The sequence below is a fragment of the Siphateles boraxobius genome, unplaced genomic scaffold (assembly GCF_051911475.1).
Source record: "Siphateles boraxobius isolate OS27281-9 unplaced genomic scaffold, OSU_SipBor_1 9, whole genome shotgun sequence".
NCBI lineage: Eukaryota > Metazoa > Chordata > Actinopteri > Cypriniformes > Leuciscidae > Siphateles > Siphateles boraxobius.
Genome location: NW_027509219.1, coordinates 21,919,926 through 21,941,100, shown reverse-complemented (window position 1 = coordinate 21,941,100; position 21,175 = coordinate 21,919,926). Strand labels below are relative to the sequence as shown.

Genomic DNA, 21,175 nt, shown 5'->3' with positions numbered 1-21,175 from the left:
AACATTATGAACAGCATCTTATATTACATTCTGACTGTTTGTCTGATGTTTTTAGCTACACACACACAAAGTAAGCGACTGAAAAGTTGACAAGAGGGTCTGAATAATTCACAAATTTGCAGCATTTCACAAACATTTGCTCCTTGTTGTGGGCAAACCAAGGTAACCTAGGTGCTTTTTAATTAGTTCAAAACAGCCTCTATTTCACAAACATTTGCAGGTCTGTCTTTGTTTTCGACAGCTTCACTAACAGAATCATTCATGTCCAGTGTCCGTTCTCGCGCGCGTATAGCTTATGGCTCGCGCTCTTTACCTCTCGCATAATTAACCGATTTGATTTCTGTATTCGGAATTAGTCATTTGGTTGGTCACTGACAAACCAATCCGTGTTGTCAGCTACCATTTCCCTTAGAGCAAGCGCAACCCTTTACCGTTTCTCCGGTTGTCCGGTACCCTTCTGATTGGCTCCACAACAGAACTCAAAAACCCAATCAACACAGTGGTGCGGACAAAATGGCGCAAAATGAGCCACACAGAGAAGAAAGGGGCAGGCTTGACGCATGTGATCGGCGAACGGAGCCGAGTGTTACCGAAAAAAAAACGATCTGAGTCGCAAATAATCGAATGAATGCCGCGCATGCGTGAATAAGCCAAGCTTCCGTTGGCATGTGGTCGGCGAACGGAGCCGAGTGTTGCCGAGTAAAAACGCTCCGAGTCGGAAACATATAGTCGTAAAGAATCGAATGACTGCGGCGCATGCGTGAATAAACCCTGCTTCCGGTGTAATAATGTCACCGCGGACGGAAAGAAGAGCAAGAGGAACATGTGAGTGTTTTACAGGCACTGTTTACAAAATGTATATGCACAGCAATTTGACATTATATGGTTGTATAAATGTAAAGTCTGAGATACGAAAAGAGTGGTAAATGTGACCTTGTGTACGATGTTTACTATAACGTTAGCTTCATTTAAGAAGGGACGTAGACAATTTCTTCAGTTTTTAGGAATAAAATGTTACATAAATCAGGCGAATGATATATGATTTTTTTTTAAACCTTAAGAATATAGATAGGAATAAAACTTCATTTTATTTTGAAAGTTTGGCATATGTGGTGGGGGGATCTGCCGCTGCACCAAGAGGGGAAAAAAACGAATTCTGAGAAAACAGGCCTTAAAAATATATTTTAATTGAAATCTACAGACCCTAATAGATAAAGTGTAACGTAATAAGATGAAAATGTACTTTGAATGTTTCCTTTTCGCTAGTCTGAAAGAAGAAAAACCATGGAAGCAAAATAGTACAAAATCTCAAAATTGACCAGTGTCTAGCCTTAAATGATAAATACAACTCTACTTTCAGTTTGTTCTCAGGTTATTCTTCAGATTCTTATTATAAATAGTTATTTGATAAATAGTCCTTTTTATGTTGGATTAAGTCAATATTATCTGTCAGAAGTAGCAATTTCAGATGTTACTATCTTTATGTTTGTGACTGTTGCAGAATGGTCACACCATGGAGAATGGCCTACATGTTGGCCACCAAACTGGCCCCTTTCTCAGGACCTGTTTGTCGTCATGCCAGTCGAAGCGCATACGGGAGGATGTCGCCGAGAAATTCTGATTCACATTCAAAACAGAAACAACATGAAGACATGTTTGAAGATGACCATGATATGGATGCAATGGAAGCCAAACTGAACTCTATTATTAGGTGAGTCCTTATACAGTTAGGAGCACTAAAGCAAATACCTCCGTCTTTATGTATTGAAATTATTTCCTGTGCAGTGAAGAGAAAAGAAGGCATAATGCAGCAAAGTTTCACATAATCAAGAGGCAAATGAACAATCCTGGAGATCCCGAGAGAAAACTCACCTGGGATGCCATTGAACAGATAAGGTATCTGTGAATATGTCTGTTTATTACACAGCTCTTGATTCTGATTGGTCCGTCACAGCATTGAGCTCAGCTGTCAGACATTTTTGTATAACTGTATGTTTATATTCAGCATTCCCTTACATCACATGCATGTGTCTATTGAAAATCTCCTTGAAGGACTTTAGTATTAATTTTAATATTTGTTAAGCACGAAATCTTGGGGTTTGAATGTCAAATAATTAATTAATTGAAAAAGTAACTATGGTTGCTGATTAATAATATATATATTAAGTGTTCATCTTTTTGCTATGCTCACTATTTTAATATTTCGTTTTAAATGTACACAACCGTTTAAAAGTTTGGGGTCGGTAAGATTTAAAAAAAAAAATGTTTATTTGATCAAAAATACAGTAAAAACAGTAATATTGTTAAATATTATTGCAATTTAAAATAACTATGTTTTCTATTTTAATATATTTAAAATGTTATTTATTCCTGTGATTGCAAATCGTTCTAATATGCTGATTTGGTGCAACCCCCCCCCCCCCCCCATTTTTTTAAAGATTATTTGATGAATAGAACGTTCAAAAGAATAGCATTATATGAAATAAAAATCTTTTATCACAGTACAAATTATTTACTGTAATTTTTTATAAATTTAATGCATCCTTGCTGAATAAAAGTATTAATTTCTCTCAAGAGGGAGAGAAAATCTTAGAGAAATATCTATATTTCTTAGCAGATGCTTTAAATGAAACTTTAGGTCATATAATAATTTCAAATCAAGCACATTTCTGTATGTAACGTAATATAATATATATGTATATATATAATGTCTTGCCCAAAATATTGTAGCTATCTGGAGCCCCTCCAAACACTGAGCAGTCATATGTGTCTTTTCCCAGGTACTTAAAGCAGGAGTCCCCAGAGGAATGGACACTACAGAGATTAGCAGAGGGTTTCTCTGTAAGCCCTGATGTCATCTCCAAAGTCCTCCGCAGCAAATTTACCCCAACAGCTGTCCGAAAGTTAAAGCAGGACTCTAAAGTGTTAGTCAGTACAGGGCAGCAGTCTCTCATAGAGGGCAAAACTGATCAGTCCAGACTGCCAAAGAGTGCAACACCAGCCATACTCTCCTCTGGAAAAACAGGTGCCCTGACAACACAGAGTAAAACAGCCCATGCAGTGAGGGGGGGTGAGACTGGTCTGACGCCCTCTGGTGGAAACGTAGTACCATCTCAAGTACAATCAGCTGTACACAAACTGACACCTGCTTTGCAGGAGCAGCCTGACTCTACAGTGAAAATGGACATGAGAGATGATACAGAGTTAGAGGAGGAGGAGGAAGAAGAGTGGGATGGGGTGATTCTGACAGAGGAAGAGCTAGAGCACATCGCACAAACGCTGCAGAAAACCCCCAGTTCAGTGAAACAGAAGGGAAGCGATTTTTTTGACAAAGAAGGCAACTTCCTGTACAGAATTTGAGTGGCTACTAAGTCCTCCATGTTTATCAAGACACTTGTTGCTAAAGTCTAGGCCCTGTTCTTTTATGATTGAAAAAATTGGAACTTTATTGTTACAATTTGTAACAAAACTTAATGGCTTATTGTACACTTTTGCGTATTGTATCACATTTGCTTTTTTACTCTTATGAGCAATATATATATATACAAAATCAGTGGGAAAATCAATTTATTTCTCAAACAAACAGTTCCAAATATACAGAGCAAAAAATAACAGCTACAAAGTCAGAATTGCTGTATATACAGAGCTTCACAACTAATATGTACATTGATTTTGCACAGCAAGAAAGACATTACACCTCATAAAAATAAAATCACTGTCACAATGGAAATCATTTAGCTTTAAATTTCATTTACATTGCATCTATTATTATTATTCCCAAGCATGGAGAGCAACCCAATTTAGTAAGACAATAAGTATTAAATAATTTAGGCCCATGTTTGTTTTTATTTTGGTGTATACCAATTATACAGATCTTTTCATCAACTGAAATATTTTTTAATAGTTTGTCAAAGTCCATGTTATAATGAACTGTGGTAATTCTTCATAAATGAGATTGTTCTCTTGTTTTTGAATTAATCTCTATTTCACTGAAAGGCACAAGCTCTGCCTCCATGCTAGGCACTTGAATCAAAACATACACTAGGGTTTTTATACCTATTAACACCATATATAACTCATAGTTTTTGCAAAAGAGATTGTCTATTGAAAATATGAGATACCCCTTTTTATTAGGTATGTGAATATAAGCAAACAACTACAAGAGATGTTGAAGCAAATGGCTCAAATTTAACTGTAGAAATTATATTTAAATACACACTTAATAAAAAACAATGCATCAGACATCAAGCATCTATGCAAACAGGAAGTACCAATGGAAAGTTGCTAAATTGCTCAATTGCATTTGAATGTCCAAAATCAAATCACATCAAAGACTTCAGACCACTGGATTTGATATGGGGAAAAACTGATGCCATTGTTACTGTCCGTACCATTGTGTATCAAGCACTGAGCAAGCCTCCGGAGCTGAAATTCAGATATGTTAATAGGTGATTTTTGACCTTTGATGCATGTAAACCTATTGTAGGAGATCTCCAAAACAACATTTGGAACCTTTAAAATAGCATAATACACACTTAATATAATAAAAACTCACTGCATCAGACATCAAGCATCTATGCAAGCAGGAAGTACCAATAGAAAGGTTCTAAATTGCTCTATTGCATTTGAATATCCAAAATCAAATCACATGATCAAAGACTTCTGACCACTGGATCTGTTCTCACCTCACTGAAGTTGCTGCACAAACATGAGAATAATTAACACATGCAAAATTATTGCGACTAATGGTTTGTCACACAAACGCTTAGTCAGGTTTTAAGCGTTTTTATGTGAAATGGTATAAAAAACAACAACTTTTTCACACTTTTTCTCTTGATAACATGTTACTTTCCTGCTTTCAAGACGAGAACCAAGAAACAGCACAAATGTCGAAATCTAGGAAAACTATTTAACTACAAAGTTTTATTTGGGGAAAATGTTCAAGGTTGTACACAAACTACAGTTGTGTTCTATTTTATAGAACAAAATATATATTTATTACAAAATTTTACCTAAGCGTCAAGTGTGACAGTTGCTTATTTACAAATGTGTAATGTGAAGATGTTCTACAGTTATTTGTCCAAATAACAATCCCACTTTATCAAACTCGCAGCCTAGCTACAAAGTTTCAGGCAATTAATAATGTTCATAAATCTTAAATTATAAATATATTCTCTCTTTTTGTAAAGTCAAATCTATTGCCTGTTTCTCAGCATTTTATTGCTATATTCATTAATCCACCGGCTTATTTACAGTAAAGTGGACATTATACTAAAGCTTTGACAGCAGATATTATCCCATTTTAGTAATAAACACAGTCAGGGTTCAGTAGCACAGTATTTTAAACATCGCATATGATATGATTCATTTGTCTCTTTTTGCTGAATGAAATTCCAGCTGAAATAATAATATACCTCTAGCTCTGACGTAAGGGCATCTGGACATCAAAAGAAAAGCAAGTATTTTACAAGTACCCCACTGACATTCTCATCAAACCAAGGTTTGATCCTTAAAATCCTGCACAGAAGACCCCAATTTCAAAAGAAAGAACTGAAACTTACACAAACACCTTCTAAACACTTTTTCTCTACTTTAGAAAATTTCAGCAGAGTTACATTCACAAGACTATTCTATCATGAGAACAGCATCATCAGAATACCCTCCTATTGGTGGAGAAGCAACCAGGTTCCCTCCCATTGGTCAAGAAGAAGGAAGCACGTGACATTAGCTGGTAGATTAAGTTTGAGAAAGCTGACAGCTGGTTTGTGCTTTAGAGAGAGGAGAGAGACAGCAGCAGTAATGCCTGAATGACAGGAAATATAGCTCCTTGTGCTCACCTAATGCACAGCTTTACTCCAGTAGGTCCTGCCAAAAACACACATTCATTTAGCAAGATCAGTACCGCTTTTCCCCCCTAAACAAATACCAAAGAAGATTTCATTTAGGTGAATGTATTAGTTGTCAGATTGTCCAAATCTGTACCTCATCTGAGTCATCATGGAAATCAATCTTAGGTGCTCCAGCCACATCTGTGTCCAGTGGTTCATCTATGACGTTGGCTTCCGCATTATGTTGTAAGACTGAGTATCTGTGTACCAGGAACCTGCAAAATATTGAGGCCAAGACAGGTTCCTGTCAGGATGTTGATTTTATTTTATATAATTAACCATCTTCTATATGTAACCCATAAAAAGTCTAGAGAACAGACTGACCTTCCACCACAGACATACTTCTTTACAAACAGAACCCCAAACACTGCACCGGTCAGCAGGATGGCTATGACGATCGCAATGATAGGGCCGGTATGTGAGGTAGATATATCTGTCTGTGGATTACAGAGATACAGGGTAAACAGCAGTGCACAAGTATTTGAGGTTTAAAGTCAGCATGAAATGAAAATGTTCTATTTTCTCAAACAATGAAGTTGTAGCTGAGGCCTGGAAGAGTTTGGTTCGTGTTGTCGACATGTTGAGAAGATGTTATTTTCAGCACTGCGAAGCCGCTTTGCATGTATTTCAAAAGGATGATATGTAAAATGGATGCCATTGTTACTGTCCGTATCACTGTGTATCAAGCAGTGAGGATGCCTCCCCAAGCTGAAATTCAGATATGGTAATAGGCGTTTTGTTTCCAACACGCATTGTAAGCAGTAGACCAATCACAACAGACTGGGCCGTCTGACCAATTAGAGCAGAGTAGGCTGAATCTCAAAACAAACCATTTTCATTCTCTTTGAGGAGATGTGCAATGTATATTAATAGAAAATTAAAGTTTTTTTTTTTGGATGCATGTAAACCTATTGTAGGGTTTACATTTAGATTTGGAACATTTAAAATAGCATAATAGGGGCACTTTAAATATTTTTAAATAGTTTTATTTATTAGAAAAAAGATCTGTCACTACTACCAAGGGCTTGTTCACAGAAAGATAATTTTTTTCATTATTTTCTACCCTTCTGTTGTTCAATACCTTTCTCTTTTATCCCTGAAACTGGGGACTGGGGTTGTTAAACTCCAAAATGAGAAAAGCACCATAAAAGTATTATAAACGTACATAAAAGTACATTTGATAATAACTGTGTTATTATCAAATGTATTTTATTCCAAAGCGTGGCAAAGACATTCTTCCAAAAATGTAATTTTTGGATGAACATATACTGTATAGGCTGTATACACATTTGAACCCCTGTCTGAACTATTAAACTAGTGATAGAGTGGTGCAAGTATGACATCACTTTATAGGCCAATCAGCAGTTAGCATCACACTGGTTCCCTCAACAAAAAAACATAACAGGATTATCCATAGGCTTTTGGATTATCGCAAATAACAAGCTCTGTGATTAACAAAAGTTTATGATACTCGCACGTTTTGTCCATCAAGATCCTTTTCACAGATTTACGAACACAACTTTATGAATTTTGAAGCCTAAATGCAATCGCCAAACTTAGTAAAAAGCTAAAGGCTATAAACAAACTACACCACGGTCCCATGACATTAACGTCACTAAGCTTCCAAAAAACATTTTTATCTAAAAACAATTTTCTAGAAAGTTTGAGTCAGAATAGTTTATAAGAGCACAATTATAAGAATAATGAAGCTGTAAAAGCGGACTGAGTTTACCTGTTCGACGTTTAATGTCCCTGACAGCCTCTATAGTCCCATTTAGCCTCTTGATAACAACTGCTTTTTACAAGACGCATAACAGCTTAAAATCAGATCTTATTTCAGCCATTTAACCAAAAACCCATTGAATTCGGGACGATGGAACCGGAAGTGCTAAAATGCTAACTCATTTCTGCGTTTTGGCCAGCAAAATGATGGCATACCTACACCATATTTAGCAAGGTAATTGCAATCTCACCAGCAGCTGAGGGTCCGCCAGCAGGTTGCTGACACATCTCTTTCTCAGGTCAATCTCTTTTCTTTCTGGTTGTTTTCCTCCCACACATTTATCACCTGGAATCTTTCTGTACCTGGTAAATAAATGATAATACGCATGTTTTTTTAGAGCTCTCTTAAGTCAAAGAGAAGCTAGCAGGCGCTTACCAGATGTAAGCTATTAAAGCAAGTGAAAAACCTTGACTCTCAACCGTCTACTTTTAAGACAAAGATTTAGTCTTCAAGCAATGGAGAATAATCCAAAGAGGGCATTACCCACTGGTCTGTAGCTGTTCCTCTCTCCCATGGATGCAGATCTCAAGATCGTGGCCTTTGAGCTCAGCCTGCTCAATACATTCTGAGCTGTTCTCTTTACGGTAATATCCAAAGTCACTGAGCAGGAGGGAAGAGAAGATTTGAAAACTTTGAAATATAACTGGACGAGTAATCTGCTTTGGTGCTGCCACTGAGCCAGAGCAGTTGCTGTAGCAGCTTCACAAACTGGTTTTTCAACCACACAGTATCTAATTTCTGTGTAACAAATTTTCATATTATCACAGAAGAACTGGAAAAAAAAGTTTAAATGGAAGCAATCAAAATAGAGTAAATCACCTTTTAGAAAATAACATGGCCCTATATATAACGATTTGTTATGCCAACAGGTGGTGACAAGTGACTTAAAAAATGTATTTATCATCGAATCGAGCAAGAGATTTGTTTAAAAAAAATGCTGATTCATCCAGTAATGAAACAAGTGAAGTATTTAAGAGTAAGTCATTGAATCATTCATTCAAAGCTATTTTTTTAAAATAATTCGTTCAGATTCATCGTTAAACATTTGAAATAGACTGCAGCAATTAACATTTGTCAGAACCTGTAGTAAATTACATGTTATTTTGTTTAGTAGTCTGTTCAGAATCGTGGGAAAATCGTGATCTCTCGGCAAAGTAATTGATGGGTATGTGATGATAGTCTATGTTACAGCTATGAAGCGCTGTATGTTTATGACATTATTCTAATAAATTAGCCTATGTCTAGCCTTTGCTTGGGCTTAACGCATTTAATTTCTTGTGTGTGTGTTTGTGAAGTCGCAATGACGGAAACAGTGACATTCCAATTTAAGAATCTAAAGGAGTAAAGCATGTTTTTAGGCTATTAAAGAAATTACATTTTGCCAAAGAAGAACTTTTACTTTAAATAAAACTTTTAATTTAAAAGCAGCCTACTTCAGTGTAATATGTAACATATAATCATGCTTAACACTGAGAATTTGAATAATTGTAATGTGACTATCGGATGTGGATATCTAAATCAGAGAAAATCATGGGTTCGAGTGGGTGGTGGGTGAATGATTTAGAGCTGATCCATGCATCTCTAGTCTGTGTGGACTAAGACATCTGACATTTTACTAGCAAATGAAAATGCAACATATGACAAAAGTTAATTTGACTATTGCATTGAAAATGCGTTGAAAAATGCAGTCCTGAATTTGGTAATATATTTAACTGAAATAAAATATATTAAAATGAAATCGAAATATGCATGAAATAACTAAACTGAGACTAAACAATCCATTCCTCAAATGAACTAAAACTAAAACATTTTTTCAAAGTAGAATTAGAAAAAGCAAAGCTACAATAACTTTGGTTTCCACTCACCACAGGAAGTCATCCAGTGTGCAGCTGCATGATACGGGCTGCTTGGTGATTAAGTAATCCCTGCCAATCCAACACACAGAGTCCTTTCTCACACGCAGGAATTTTTCCTTATAACCCAGCATGCAACCATCTTCAGGGTCGCTGATGTCATCAGAGTGCGCCAGCCACTGGATATAATCCCTTTCTGTGCCTGGGAAATAAACAGCGACAGATTAGTTTGTGCTAAACCCAATTATATAATTTTGTGTTGTTCAAACAGAACTGGTCACTCACAGTTACGTGTCAGCAGGTCTCTAAAGTCAATGGTGTAAGTTACCCAGTGGCTAATCAAAGCATCTTCATAACCCCAGATACTGACATTCACAGAGCGGGCACCAGGCTCTGAGGCCAGCCCAGTGAAGTACATCGGCACCTGGGTGAACTTATAAACATGCCAGCATTGCCCCTCATCGGTGGAGAACCTGAGAGACGCACAAACCATTAGTTTTACAGCATGTACCGACACTCTGCATGTGGAAATATTAGCATATTCTTCAGCTTGGCATGGAAAACCGTCCATATAAAAGCCAATTGTATGGGTTCGTCTCAAGAACTACAGGAACCTCACTTAATCTCAGAGATGAGTTTGGATGGGTTGTGCTCCACGGCCACCAGCAGACCTCCTGAATCCAGGATAGCATAGTAATGCGGCCCCTTCAGAGCCTGCTGCCAGGTGTAGCCTCCATCATCAGACACGTACACATCAGGTGTCAACATTGAGATTGAGTCACCCACGCTGCCTAAAAAAAGAGTAAGTGGGATGGCAGAAAGGTTCATTATATGGAAGTCATTATTTATGCAATTTTGTTTGGTTACGCAGCAAGTACACTTTATATTTAAAGGTGCAGTAAACGATTTCTGAAAGAAATGTTTAAAGTGGATTTGACTGAGCACCTCAACACACTTTATCAGCAGTGGGGGGAGTATACAGTCAAGAGGAGGCAAGAGGGAGATTTGAAGAAAGACTGTAGATAGAGAGATGGCTGAGAGACATTACAAAAGAGAAAAGGTCAGAAGAATATCATTGGAAAAATAAAAGTTAGGATCAGGCTCCAGCACGATAATATTAGAAATTAGAATCTTTCCAGCACTGGAGAGACCTAAGCAGGAAGGCCATCCACTATTGCATTGCGTGATCGTGAATTTTGGGGGAGCAATGAAGGGAGGGTGTGTTTGTTTGGGATGATTTCAAATAGCAACAGTGTTTCTCAAAAATCGCTTACTGCACCTTTAATTTTCTTGTCTCTATTTTATCCATTTAATATCACTTTTATGCGTTATAACTTATTCAAAATAAAATAAAAAACAATAAAATACATTTTAATTAAAATAGAGACATTACAATTTATGCCACAGAATTGAATTGCACTTTGGACTTTGCCTAAAAGTGTACATGCATTACCATGAGCCAAGATGAGTCCGACAGCATTGGGTTCACTCAGAGGCAGCATGGGAACATCCAGCTTCATGGAGGTGCTGTATGAGGCATGAATATGCAGACTACACTGCACAGGAAGAAGACAACACAAGGTATGTAAATAAACACACTGTTAGACTTCTCAAGGATTTTAACTGTTTGGTCACATCTGTCCAGTTATAACAGCTTCCATTCAAAGGGATTCTTACCATTTCTTTATCTTTAGCCGTAGAATCACACTTGCTGTTCTCAGGTTTTTTCAAAGGAACCCATTCCCCTCCCTGATCAAATGATATTACTGTCTGTACCGAGTTGTCTTCAGCAGAAAAAGACAAATAGAGAGAAACATAAAAATTACTCTGACATTTCAGAAAAGCCTTAAATGGTTAGATCACCCAAAATTAAAAATTCTGTCATAAATTACTCACCCTTATGTCGTTCCACACCCGTAAGTCCTTCATTCATCTTCGGAACACAAATGAGGATATTTTTGATGAAATCCTTTCAGTCCCTCCATTGGGAGCAACGCAATTTACACATTCAAGTTCCAGAATGATAGGAAACATGTGACTCCAGTGGTTTAACCTCAATCTTATGAAGCAATGCAAGTGCTTTGTTTACGCAAAAAAAAAAAATTACTTGAATGATGTCTTTCATATCGTTCTGGACCTTGAATGTGTAAATTGATTTGCTCCCAATGGAGGGACCGAAAGGTCTCGGATTTCATCAAAAACATCTTCATTTCTGTTCCAAAGATGAACAAAAGTCTTATGGGTTTGGAACGACATGAGGGTGAGTAAATAATCACAGAATTACTAAAATAACAGCTTTTTCATTACAGGAATAAATTATATTTTAAAATATATCAAAATAGAAAACAGTTCTTTTAAATTGTAATAATATTTAACATTTTTACTATTTTAATGTATTTTTATCAAATAAATGGTGAGTCTTGGTCAAAAATATTTTTAAAATCTTACCGACCCCAAACTTTTAAACAGTAGTGTACGGAATGTTAAATATCATGTTCATATATTTAGAAAGTAAACTGCAAGCTGTTTTTTAAAACTATTTTTCATATCGATTTAAAGTATACCAATTGATACAGGCATCCTAGAGTAATCTGAGGTTTAATACACACAGACTATAAGTGTATATTCGTCTTATGTTGGATGTAGTCATACCCTCAGTCAGCACGCTAGTAGTGAAGACTCCTCTGAGGGAAGTGACATTCGTGAAGTCTGTCTCACCCCCTGGAGTCATATACAGATGGCGTTCTAGAGACTTGGAATACACAGTGCCTCTGTCATCTGACACATAGATGGTGCCAATCCCCTCGTCTGGGAAAAAAAACAAAAAACAATACAGTTAATATATAGAAACATTGAGCTCTATAAAGAAGCACAGATCAAAATGTTGTATTTAAAAAAAAATGCTGTTTCTTTTTGCAACTGATCAATGTCCCACTCCCACAATAATATATCGATACAGCAGTGTGGAATGATGGTTTTTACAACAGGAAATGTTAGTTGTAAACCTATATTATGGTTGCGGTAAATAAAGCAAAAGGAAATACTGACCTCCTGGTTCATCCACATGCATGAAGACCATTTCATCATTGGCTGCTAGTATTGAGTAAAACTGCTCATGACTGACAGGAGGAAGTTGCGCCATGTTCCATGTCTCACCTTGGTCCACCGACACATGTATTGCACGTAAAATGTCCTAAAGAACATGCACATAGTTAAAACATCACATTCCCGCATAAACACACTCACACTCGGGTGCACAGTCACACACACCTCTGATGCTGACGGCATAATGTTTCCTGATCCAGCCATAACTGAAGCAAACAGGAAGCGTCCACCAATCCCAAAGGAGTAGATTCTCTCGGCGACTGTTTTAAAATTAACACTAAGATCAACTGACTTCCTCAGCACCAGCATTCCTTTATCAACTGAAAACACAAAACAACAAAGAGTGAGGTAACATTACTACAGAAATATGCATCTGGTTTTTATGAGTTGCTGATAGCACTTGGGCCGCTAACTGTGTCGTGCTTTTCTATAGCAATAGCATAAGGTTTGCCGAGTCAAATCCACTGTGGAAATCTATCAACACTTTATCTAAACACTGTTAATGAGCAACACCACTCACAGGGCACTGCATCATCCCCTCTTGCAAAAAAAGCACATGCACACATTGCCATACATCATGAAAAGGAAGCTTAAAAAGTCTACACTTTTACTCAGTTGGGTTCAACAGTAAGGACGCCCACTGACAGGGTCAGTGCGAGAGAGTTTTGGGCCAGTTGACAGGCTGTTATCATTGCTGTATTTTTTTGTTTTTTTGTCGATCATGTACTTGTGTGTTTTTATGTTTTGAAAATTTTGTGTGAACTGCTGTTGCAATTTTGGATAAACATCTAGCTGGGTAACATATTTTTTCTTCAAAATGTCAAGAATGACTATACAGTATGCCATTATGTTGCAGCAAAATGTTAATCAATTTATAGATGTATAATATAATATATTAAATTATTGTTATTTTAATATACTTATTTAAATATTAGTAAATATACTTATTAAAATATACTTATATAAAATATATATATTGAAATATAAATCTTTTGTAACATTATAAATGTCTTTAAAAACGTAATTTCTCTCTTTCTCAAAAAATGTATATATATATATATATATATATATATATATATATATATATATGTATATATATATATATGTATATATATATATGTATAAATCTTAAATTTATGTGTTTTAGAAAATGTTGGCAAGGCAATCTTAAGATCTTTCATTTCAGAATTACAATAACTCCACTTTACAGTAACTAACTAGTTGACTTTTACAGTCAACTATTACAGTAACTAATACTCAAGGATGTACAGAAATACACATAAGAAATCAATACAAACACATACTAGTGACAGAACAGACTACATTCATGTCACTACACCTTAGATCAACAAAGCTGATAAATATTACTCACTGCAGGATCCATTAAGGTTGACGGAGAAGAATAGAGTATCCATTCCCCTATGGAAATGATGAAGAGAGAATTGATCTGTGAGATTAAACTCGAGACCTCATAAAACAGCATTCAGATCGGTTCACTTCAGATCACTCACTTGTTTGCACTTTGCAGCATAATAAGTAAAAACGTACTGAACACTAAAATGTCAAGGAAGGAGACAGTTTATGACAATCGCCACTCAAACCATATTTTCAATTTAAGGATAACATAAACAATGCAACAAGAAACTGGTTGCATAGAGATTCTCCATTAAAATTCATGGCATTGTTGTAACAGGATATCTACAATTGTCACAGATCATATAACGTATTGTTAAGATAAGACTTAAGGGAGTAACTCAGGTTGAGGAGTTTTCAGGTTGCAACATAACTGAAAACAGTCTCTAAAATGGTGCATGTTTTTGAAACTCTGGTATATGCTTATATTAAAATACATCCTTAAAATTCGACACAAGCATATTCTGAATAGTGTGTTGTAATTTGAATATCAATATGATATTCAGTTAAAAGAAACTGCATAACAGGAACAACCCATGTTTTTGGTTTGACTTTACTGTGTACTTCATACCGTGTGTACATTAAGTGGGTGAGTCCTTCGTTCAGTTAGGATTCCTCAGAGGAGGACTGAAGGAACATACATATATATATAATATATATATATATAACTCAAAGAGTGCCCAAACTGATCTGGCTCCCTTGGTCAAACATTAATTGTGCAAATAAATGATAAGCCTGGCAAAACTTCCTTGTCAACACAACTATTCCCTTTTGACATACAAGGGATTGTTGAATTCAAGCAAAAAAACAAAACAAAAAGAAAACTAGAGAATCCAACTGAAGTTTGATGCAGCAGTTTATCTGGAGCAGCCGAGTGTCCTCGGACATTTGAAAGCTGAGCCGTGTGGAAAAGCACAGTGACTCAGCAGAGAATGTCTCGTGTTGCTGCCATGGTGGCCGTATTTGCATGTTTGTGGTTTTGTGTGTTTGTGGGCCGTGAAAAGACAATACAGAACTCCCCAAACTGACTGGTCCAAAAGTAAAACATACCATAAAAAGTCACTCCACCCAGACCCCCTTGTGTCTTCACAAACACAAAGTACATTCTAAGGGTGTAAGTGGGTTTTACAATCATTAAAAGATCTTACCATTTCACCACACACACCATCTCATGAATTTTCGTCCATGTTGTACCAAAATCTTTAGAGATCCAGAGATCATTCTGAAACAGAAGCAATAAGATGATATTATGCTAATGTTAAAAAGCAGCAATGCACCACTTTAAAGGGACATTGTGTAGGAATTTCTCCTATCTAGCGGTGAAATTGCATTGCATATTTTGCATTCAAACGAATTGTGCACTCCAGCGCCTTGCTTTTTCTAATGCGTGTTGCATCTACGGTAGCTATTATGTACCAAAAAGCTATGACAGGATGTCTTCTAATAGCACATCATCGAGTTTGCCTTCGGGTGAACAGGTTTGTTATTTCAAACAAACTGCAACTTGACACAACGAGCAAACGAATGTTACAGTATGAATAATAACAGTGCAATGCAGCCTTTTAAACTTGCCGGGGCAGTGACAAGCGCCTCTCACTGCTCTGCTCCTCCGTTTCTGCTGCATTCAGTTATGTGACGCTGCCTCTGAACGAAAACGTGTTGTGGAAACGCGTTTGCCTAGTACTTTTTGACCCTCTCTGCTATTATAGTTTTTCAAGATGGCGGAACGACATGGAAGCCTCCGTGGACCTACCCGTCACATATATATAAAGATAATAAATTCTTCGTTTACGAGGATAAGTCAGATAATTGGCAAAGGTATTTGTATACAATTGAGGACATATTTATGAATAAGAATATTGTTTTTAGATAATAAAATACCTAAAAAACTACACATAGTCCCTTTAAAGCCATAAAAAAGGGAAAAAAGAATTTACACAATCTATGTATATCTTCTTGTCTATATCTTTTCTTATATTGTATATCATCTTCTTGTTTTTACAAATATACTTGAAAAGGAAGTGAATAGCAAATATTTGCAATAAGTATGTGGCGAGGGGGCGTGGTTTTGCAAAGTCTGTAGCGGGACAGAAAGGAGGGAGCCGCGCGGTGAGTAAGTAGGTCAAGTACAGATGATGAACACCTGTGTCTGATTGCAGTAATTGCCGTGGAGACCGCATATAAGCCGGCGGGAGAGAGAGAAGGACTCAGGACTCGTACATAACAGGCGGACTGAGAGCTTTTAGAGTTAATAAAAATACGAGTCCCAGTTACGCCGACCCTGTCCTCTTCCTTCCACCCACACATTGAACCTTACCACAAAGTATATTTAACTCTTTGATTATATTCACAAAATTCTAATCTGGCCCCCAGATTATTTTGTTGTATTAAGTTGTAAACGGTATATAAAAAAAAATGGTGGGGAAGCGTTGTGCCATAAATTACGGAAAATCTTGTTAATGGCTGGCAAAGAGTTAATATGCTATCATGTCATTTAGATGAGCACAGCATTTTTTTCTCTTATCAGTTCAGGAAACCCAATATGTGTTGATGGCAGTTTTGAACTTCACTGCGTCATAAACTAAGGACTTAAATACAATATGTGATCATGATGCATACATTGTGGAATAAAGTGTATACATTTACATTAATTAAATTCACTGATCAAATGGCTCTTAGTTACTTTCTTTTCGACACCCATAAAGAAATAACACAAATTTTGATAGGCTCTCACCTTGATGCTGATGACTGCAAGCACATCAGAGTTTTGAGGGTTGTACACTATCTGGATTAGAGGCTGGAAAGGCAATTCTGTGTGGATGAAAGTCTTGGCAAAGTCTTTTGAACGGAAAATTCTGGAACCAGTGCCTCCAGAAGCATATCCTGTGAGGATCACCTGAGGGAAAGAAAATCAGGACTTTGATTACTTTAAAGTACTGTCACACATCCCTATAATTGCTTTGAGAATCGGAAAATCAGCAAAGAACAGAAAGTTCAAGTAGTCTATTTTTACTTTGATTGACATGCTGCATTTGAGTGTCTACAGGCCAATTCAGCAACATGAGAAACATCTTTAACATAGCAAACTGATCCAGCTCCCCAGCCCATGTGGGAGAAGATACTCAAATGCTGGATTTTTGACATGTCTTGCCCACCTTGCCAGAGTTTTCCGGACCTATAGCGATCCCAAAGTCAGTGCTGATGAAGGTGTTGTTGATGAGTCCTGTGACATCTTCAAATGACTTTCCATAGTTTTCACTGTAATTAGGAGTGGAAGATCGAGAAAGACATGGAGTAAAACAAACACTACATTGGTATTACAAAAACAAACACAATTCAAACCAGTACTCACCTCCTATACAGTTTAGACTGACCAAATCGCAGGAAGACTAATGGCACCTGAAACGTTGTCAGGGCTAGTACTACCTAAGATTGAGGCATAGAGACAGTTATTTACTTTTGACACAAACCTTTACAAACCTTTTTTTTCTTTGAAAGTAATCAGTACTTTCATTCAGTAAGGACGCAATACATTGATCAAAAGTAACAGCAAGGACATTTATAATGTTACAAAAGATTTCTATTTCAAATACATGCTATTGGACCTATTTACCAAAGAGTTCTGAAAAAAATATCAAGATTTGCACAAAAATAATAAGCAGCACAACTGTTCTCAACATTGATAAAAATAAGAAATGTCTCCTAAAGCAGCAAATCAGCATTTTAGAATGATTTCTGAAGGATCATGTGACACTGAAGACTGGAGTAATTCAGCTTTGCCATCACAGAAATAAATTGCATTTTAAAATGTATTCAAATAGAAAACAGTTAGTTTAAATTGTAATAATATTTAACAATATTACTGTTTTACTGTATTTTTGATCTAATAAATGCTGCCTTGGTGAGGATAAGAGACTTCTTACAGACTCTAAAATTTGAAATGGTAGTGTAGGCCGAGGTATTGTTTTTATTGCAGTAAAGTGCACAGCAGCCGTGGTCCGAGTAAAAAACAAGACTTCAAGACATGGCCTTGAATGTGTACCGGGGCAAGAGAAAGATCAGAATCAGATTTTTCATTGTGAGCACTGCAAACAGCCAAAGAGATCTGTAAAGATTACCTAGACAGTCTAAATTTAAACCTAAAGCTAAAATAGTCCTCATCTAACCTTGAATGGCATTTTTAGTGTGGTGAAAGTTTTTTCCGGAGACTTCATTTTAGAACAGCAAGCGTATAATATGGTGCACACATAATAAATCAAAAGTGAAACTCACCCCAGTTCCGTCCCCCACCCAGGCCAGAGACACGGATCCACTGATATCTTGAAAAGTCCACTGAAAGAAACACATTTTATTAACAATAAACAAAACCAATACTGAAATGTGCGTCGTCATGACAAAATATAAGACTTTTCACACATACAATAAAGCTTCTAATATTGCATGTCCTAGAAAGACATTATCAGCCTATGCAAAGCACATGCTAACCTTAAACAAAAACTAAGTCAGAAACCTAGCAACTATATACTCACGACACTTAACCGTGAAACTGAAAATAGAACAATGAGGACTGATATGACAAATTACTGAAATTAAAAAAATAGGAATGAATTGTGAAATTGAAGATGACATCAAAACAACAGTTATAATTCAGTGGCTCTCAATCTTTTTGACTAATTTAAAGATACATTATTTGAAGGCCTACCATATTGTACATTTCCTCTGGCATTTCTGCTGTAAATATAATTTCAAAAATGTTGTGGTGATATATTAAATTAATTAAATACAATTAATTTTGATTCTGTATGTTTTTCAATAAAAATAATAGTTATTGCTGAGGTTAGTTTGCTGAGCCCCCCTGGTTGAGAACTACTGGTTTAGATGATTTTTTAAACTCTGAGAACAAATAATTTTAAATGCATTCCTAATTTGATCATGATGCATAAAGCAAAATTGTTAATATAACCTATTACAATGTGTTACAAAAGGGTGACATAACATTGATCTATTTGTCACATGAAATGGTTCCTTACACATTCAAAGTCAATGTGAGTCTCATTAAAATCTCTTAATGGCTAAATGGAAGTGTGAAAAAAATAATATGCTGACTGTATTCTCTCATTTAAAGCACTTATCATGCTGATATCCACAGTGCACCTAGATTGAATAAGGAGAATGGCTAAAATACTTTCACTTTCTTTCTCTGGGCTGCATCTGTGTCCCTTTAAATAACAGTTAAATCTTCTAATCCCATCTAGTGAACACAGTCTAGAATTGAACATACATCCAAATGCTATATAAAGGCTGAAAGGTCAGTACACACATTCGTAATCCTAAAACACTTTGGGACTATTTTCTGTTGATTAACAACTGTGGCAGTTCCTGTCACAGCTTTTGAATTTATGATAACTTCCTACAGAAAGACAGACCACAGCAGGACTGTGTAAAAAAAAGGTTGACACATCTGTGACTAATGAACAGAGGAAGTTAACCAGAGGATTCGTGAAGTAGAGACGAGCTGACAGTTCAAATAGATGTAGTTTTAACCAACCCTCACATACCCCGATTGTTTCACCTCATCTGACAAGAAGCAACCACAAATAAGGCTACTCCGAGAAAAGGAAGTCATTTTAAGTTGCAATGACTAGTGTCAGTATTATTTACTGTTCCATTCTGTATATAAGACTTATACTAGTTTGTATTATAAATTATATGGTTTAGCTAAACTTAACATGCTTTAGAAAGGCATAGCATAGGATAGGATATTATACAGGTTGTCATACCAGTTTAACTGGTTCTACAACTGCTGCTAGCCAAAGTTACACTTGTCAGGGACATAGTTGAAACACAACCGTCAACATTTTATAGTTATAAAAACGAAATGGAAGAGAAAACGTATTCTGAGGGCTATTACAGATGATATAGAAAAAAAAATTAGGCTAATTATTTTGAAAACGTTCTAATATAAAAAGAAAACTTGCATTTTTAATCCCATTTTACAGCATTTACATTCATGTTTATCACAAAACTAACGTTTTTTTACAAGAACTTTAAATACGTTTGAGCTGAACAAATGTGACAGGCTGTATTTCAAAATCTAGTAAAATATTAAAACTTATATTAAAACTTAAAACATTAAAAGTATCAATTTTGTGTTACTAGTACTTATTTTTCCATTTTTAGCAAGTAATACAATTGTGACCAGTATCTAGTCCATATTACAAATGCATGTGATATTCATCATACTTAACTTACACTCACTACCAATTAAAGTACTAACAAATACATGAAACAAGGTAACGTTAACACCTTTTTTTAACGTGACGTAGTTACACGTTACTACATGTACTTACAACAGTAATAACAGAACAATATGCATAATTACAAGTAAATAAACCTTAAACCAAACCCTAACCCTATTGTAAGTACATGTAGTTAATTAATATTACTAGGGTTAGGTAAAGATCCCTAGGTTTTGAGGCAGAGCAGCGGGGTTGCATCGGTGCTTCGAGTGAACTTACGTTGTGAGTGTTGCTTGTTAACTTGGTTTCATATTCCTTTAACCCATTACAGGAGTCTAATACATCAGCGCTTCTTTTCTGGATGTGACTGTGAACCCGTGAAGTATCTGCATCCGATCCCGTCCCGATCAGACTTCTGGCGGCTACTGGAGACTTCACATACACCCGGTGCGCGTTATAGGATCCTGGTTCCACATGGAAATCCACACAAAATGCCATGGGAAAAAATAAAAGTGCAATAAAGTGTCCAAGGCCTCGCATTTTTCTTCAGTGTATTTCCAACACGATTGTGTTGCTGTTTAAATACGCACTGATTTATCAGTGTCTCCCTCGTGAGCGGCTGCTGGCGGTATCAACAAAAACAGACTGCCTGTGACAGCGAAAGGTCCCTGCTGCTCATATTAGTGATGCCTCCTCAGAGAGCATTTCAACACCCCTTTTTTATCTAGATAATTTACAAGAACGCAAAAAAACCGCACAACATCCAAGACGCTGGAATAAACTGTATCCTTGACACTATTTCGTGTTAAACACTTCAAAACCGAGCATCCCCCAAAAAATAAAAATTAACGGTGAAAAGAATGCACCTTGCAGGGACTGTATCTGATTGGCTGC

At 36.3% G+C, this 21,175-nt stretch overlaps 3 protein-coding genes across 12 annotated transcripts in view; 1 reads left to right on the top strand and 2 right to left on the bottom strand.

Annotated features, from left to right (window-relative positions):
- nfyal (nuclear transcription factor Y, alpha, like) overlaps positions 1-478 on the bottom strand; it is a 15,348-nt gene extending 14,870 nt beyond the window's left edge. For 4 of the 8 annotated variants that reach the window (XM_077223018.1, XM_077223019.1, XM_077223016.1 and 1 more), the window contains exon 1: positions 432-478. The gene's annotated coding sequence lies outside the window, so the exon portion shown is untranslated. The remainder of the gene's footprint in view (positions 1-431) is intronic. The other 4 variants (XM_077223014.1, XM_077223015.1, XM_077223012.1 and 1 more) reach the window with 1 other exon arrangement.
- sort1b (sortilin 1b) overlaps positions 1-21,175 on the bottom strand; it is a 21,455-nt gene extending 280 nt beyond the window's left edge. Inside the window, exons 1-21 of one of the 3 annotated variants that reach the window (XM_077223010.1) lie at positions 20,561-21,175; positions 18,315-18,374; positions 17,395-17,468; positions 17,198-17,300; positions 16,777-16,938; positions 15,191-15,264; positions 14,002-14,048; positions 12,795-12,949; positions 12,573-12,717; positions 12,177-12,332; positions 11,202-11,308; positions 10,978-11,080; positions 10,144-10,315; positions 9,810-9,997; positions 9,537-9,726; positions 8,155-8,271; positions 7,862-7,973; positions 6,213-6,325; positions 5,983-6,103; positions 5,838-5,865; positions 3,551-4,425 (exon numbers count right to left, since the gene is read on the bottom strand). In XM_077223010.1, coding sequence (XP_077079125.1) covers positions 5,851-5,865; positions 5,983-6,103; positions 6,213-6,325; positions 7,862-7,973; positions 8,155-8,271; positions 9,537-9,726; positions 9,810-9,997; positions 10,144-10,315; positions 10,978-11,080; positions 11,202-11,308; positions 12,177-12,332; positions 12,573-12,717; positions 12,795-12,949; positions 14,002-14,048; positions 15,191-15,264; positions 16,777-16,938; positions 17,198-17,300; positions 17,395-17,468; positions 18,315-18,374; positions 20,561-20,821 — 2,475 coding nt within the window. In that variant the 5' untranslated portion in view covers positions 20,822-21,175 and the 3' untranslated portion in view covers positions 3,551-4,425; positions 5,838-5,850. Of the gene's footprint in view, positions 1-3,550; positions 4,699-5,837; positions 5,866-5,982; positions 6,104-6,212; positions 6,326-7,861; positions 7,974-8,154; positions 8,272-9,536; positions 9,727-9,809; positions 9,998-10,143; positions 10,316-10,977; positions 11,081-11,201; positions 11,309-12,176; positions 12,333-12,572; positions 12,718-12,794; positions 12,950-14,001; positions 14,049-15,190; positions 15,265-16,776; positions 16,939-17,197; positions 17,301-17,394; positions 17,469-18,314; positions 18,375-20,560 lie in introns of those variants that run through there. The other 2 variants (XM_077223009.1, XM_077223008.1) reach the window with 2 other exon arrangements.
- Positions 758-3,553, top strand: ngrn (neugrin, neurite outgrowth associated). The gene is made up of 4 exons (XM_077223020.1): positions 758-825; positions 1,502-1,711; positions 1,786-1,896; positions 2,781-3,553. The coding sequence occupies exons 2-4, from the start codon at positions 1,503-1,505 to the stop codon at positions 3,358-3,360; spliced, it is 900 nt and encodes a 299-aa protein (XP_077079135.1). The 5' UTR covers positions 758-825; position 1,502; the 3' UTR covers positions 3,361-3,553.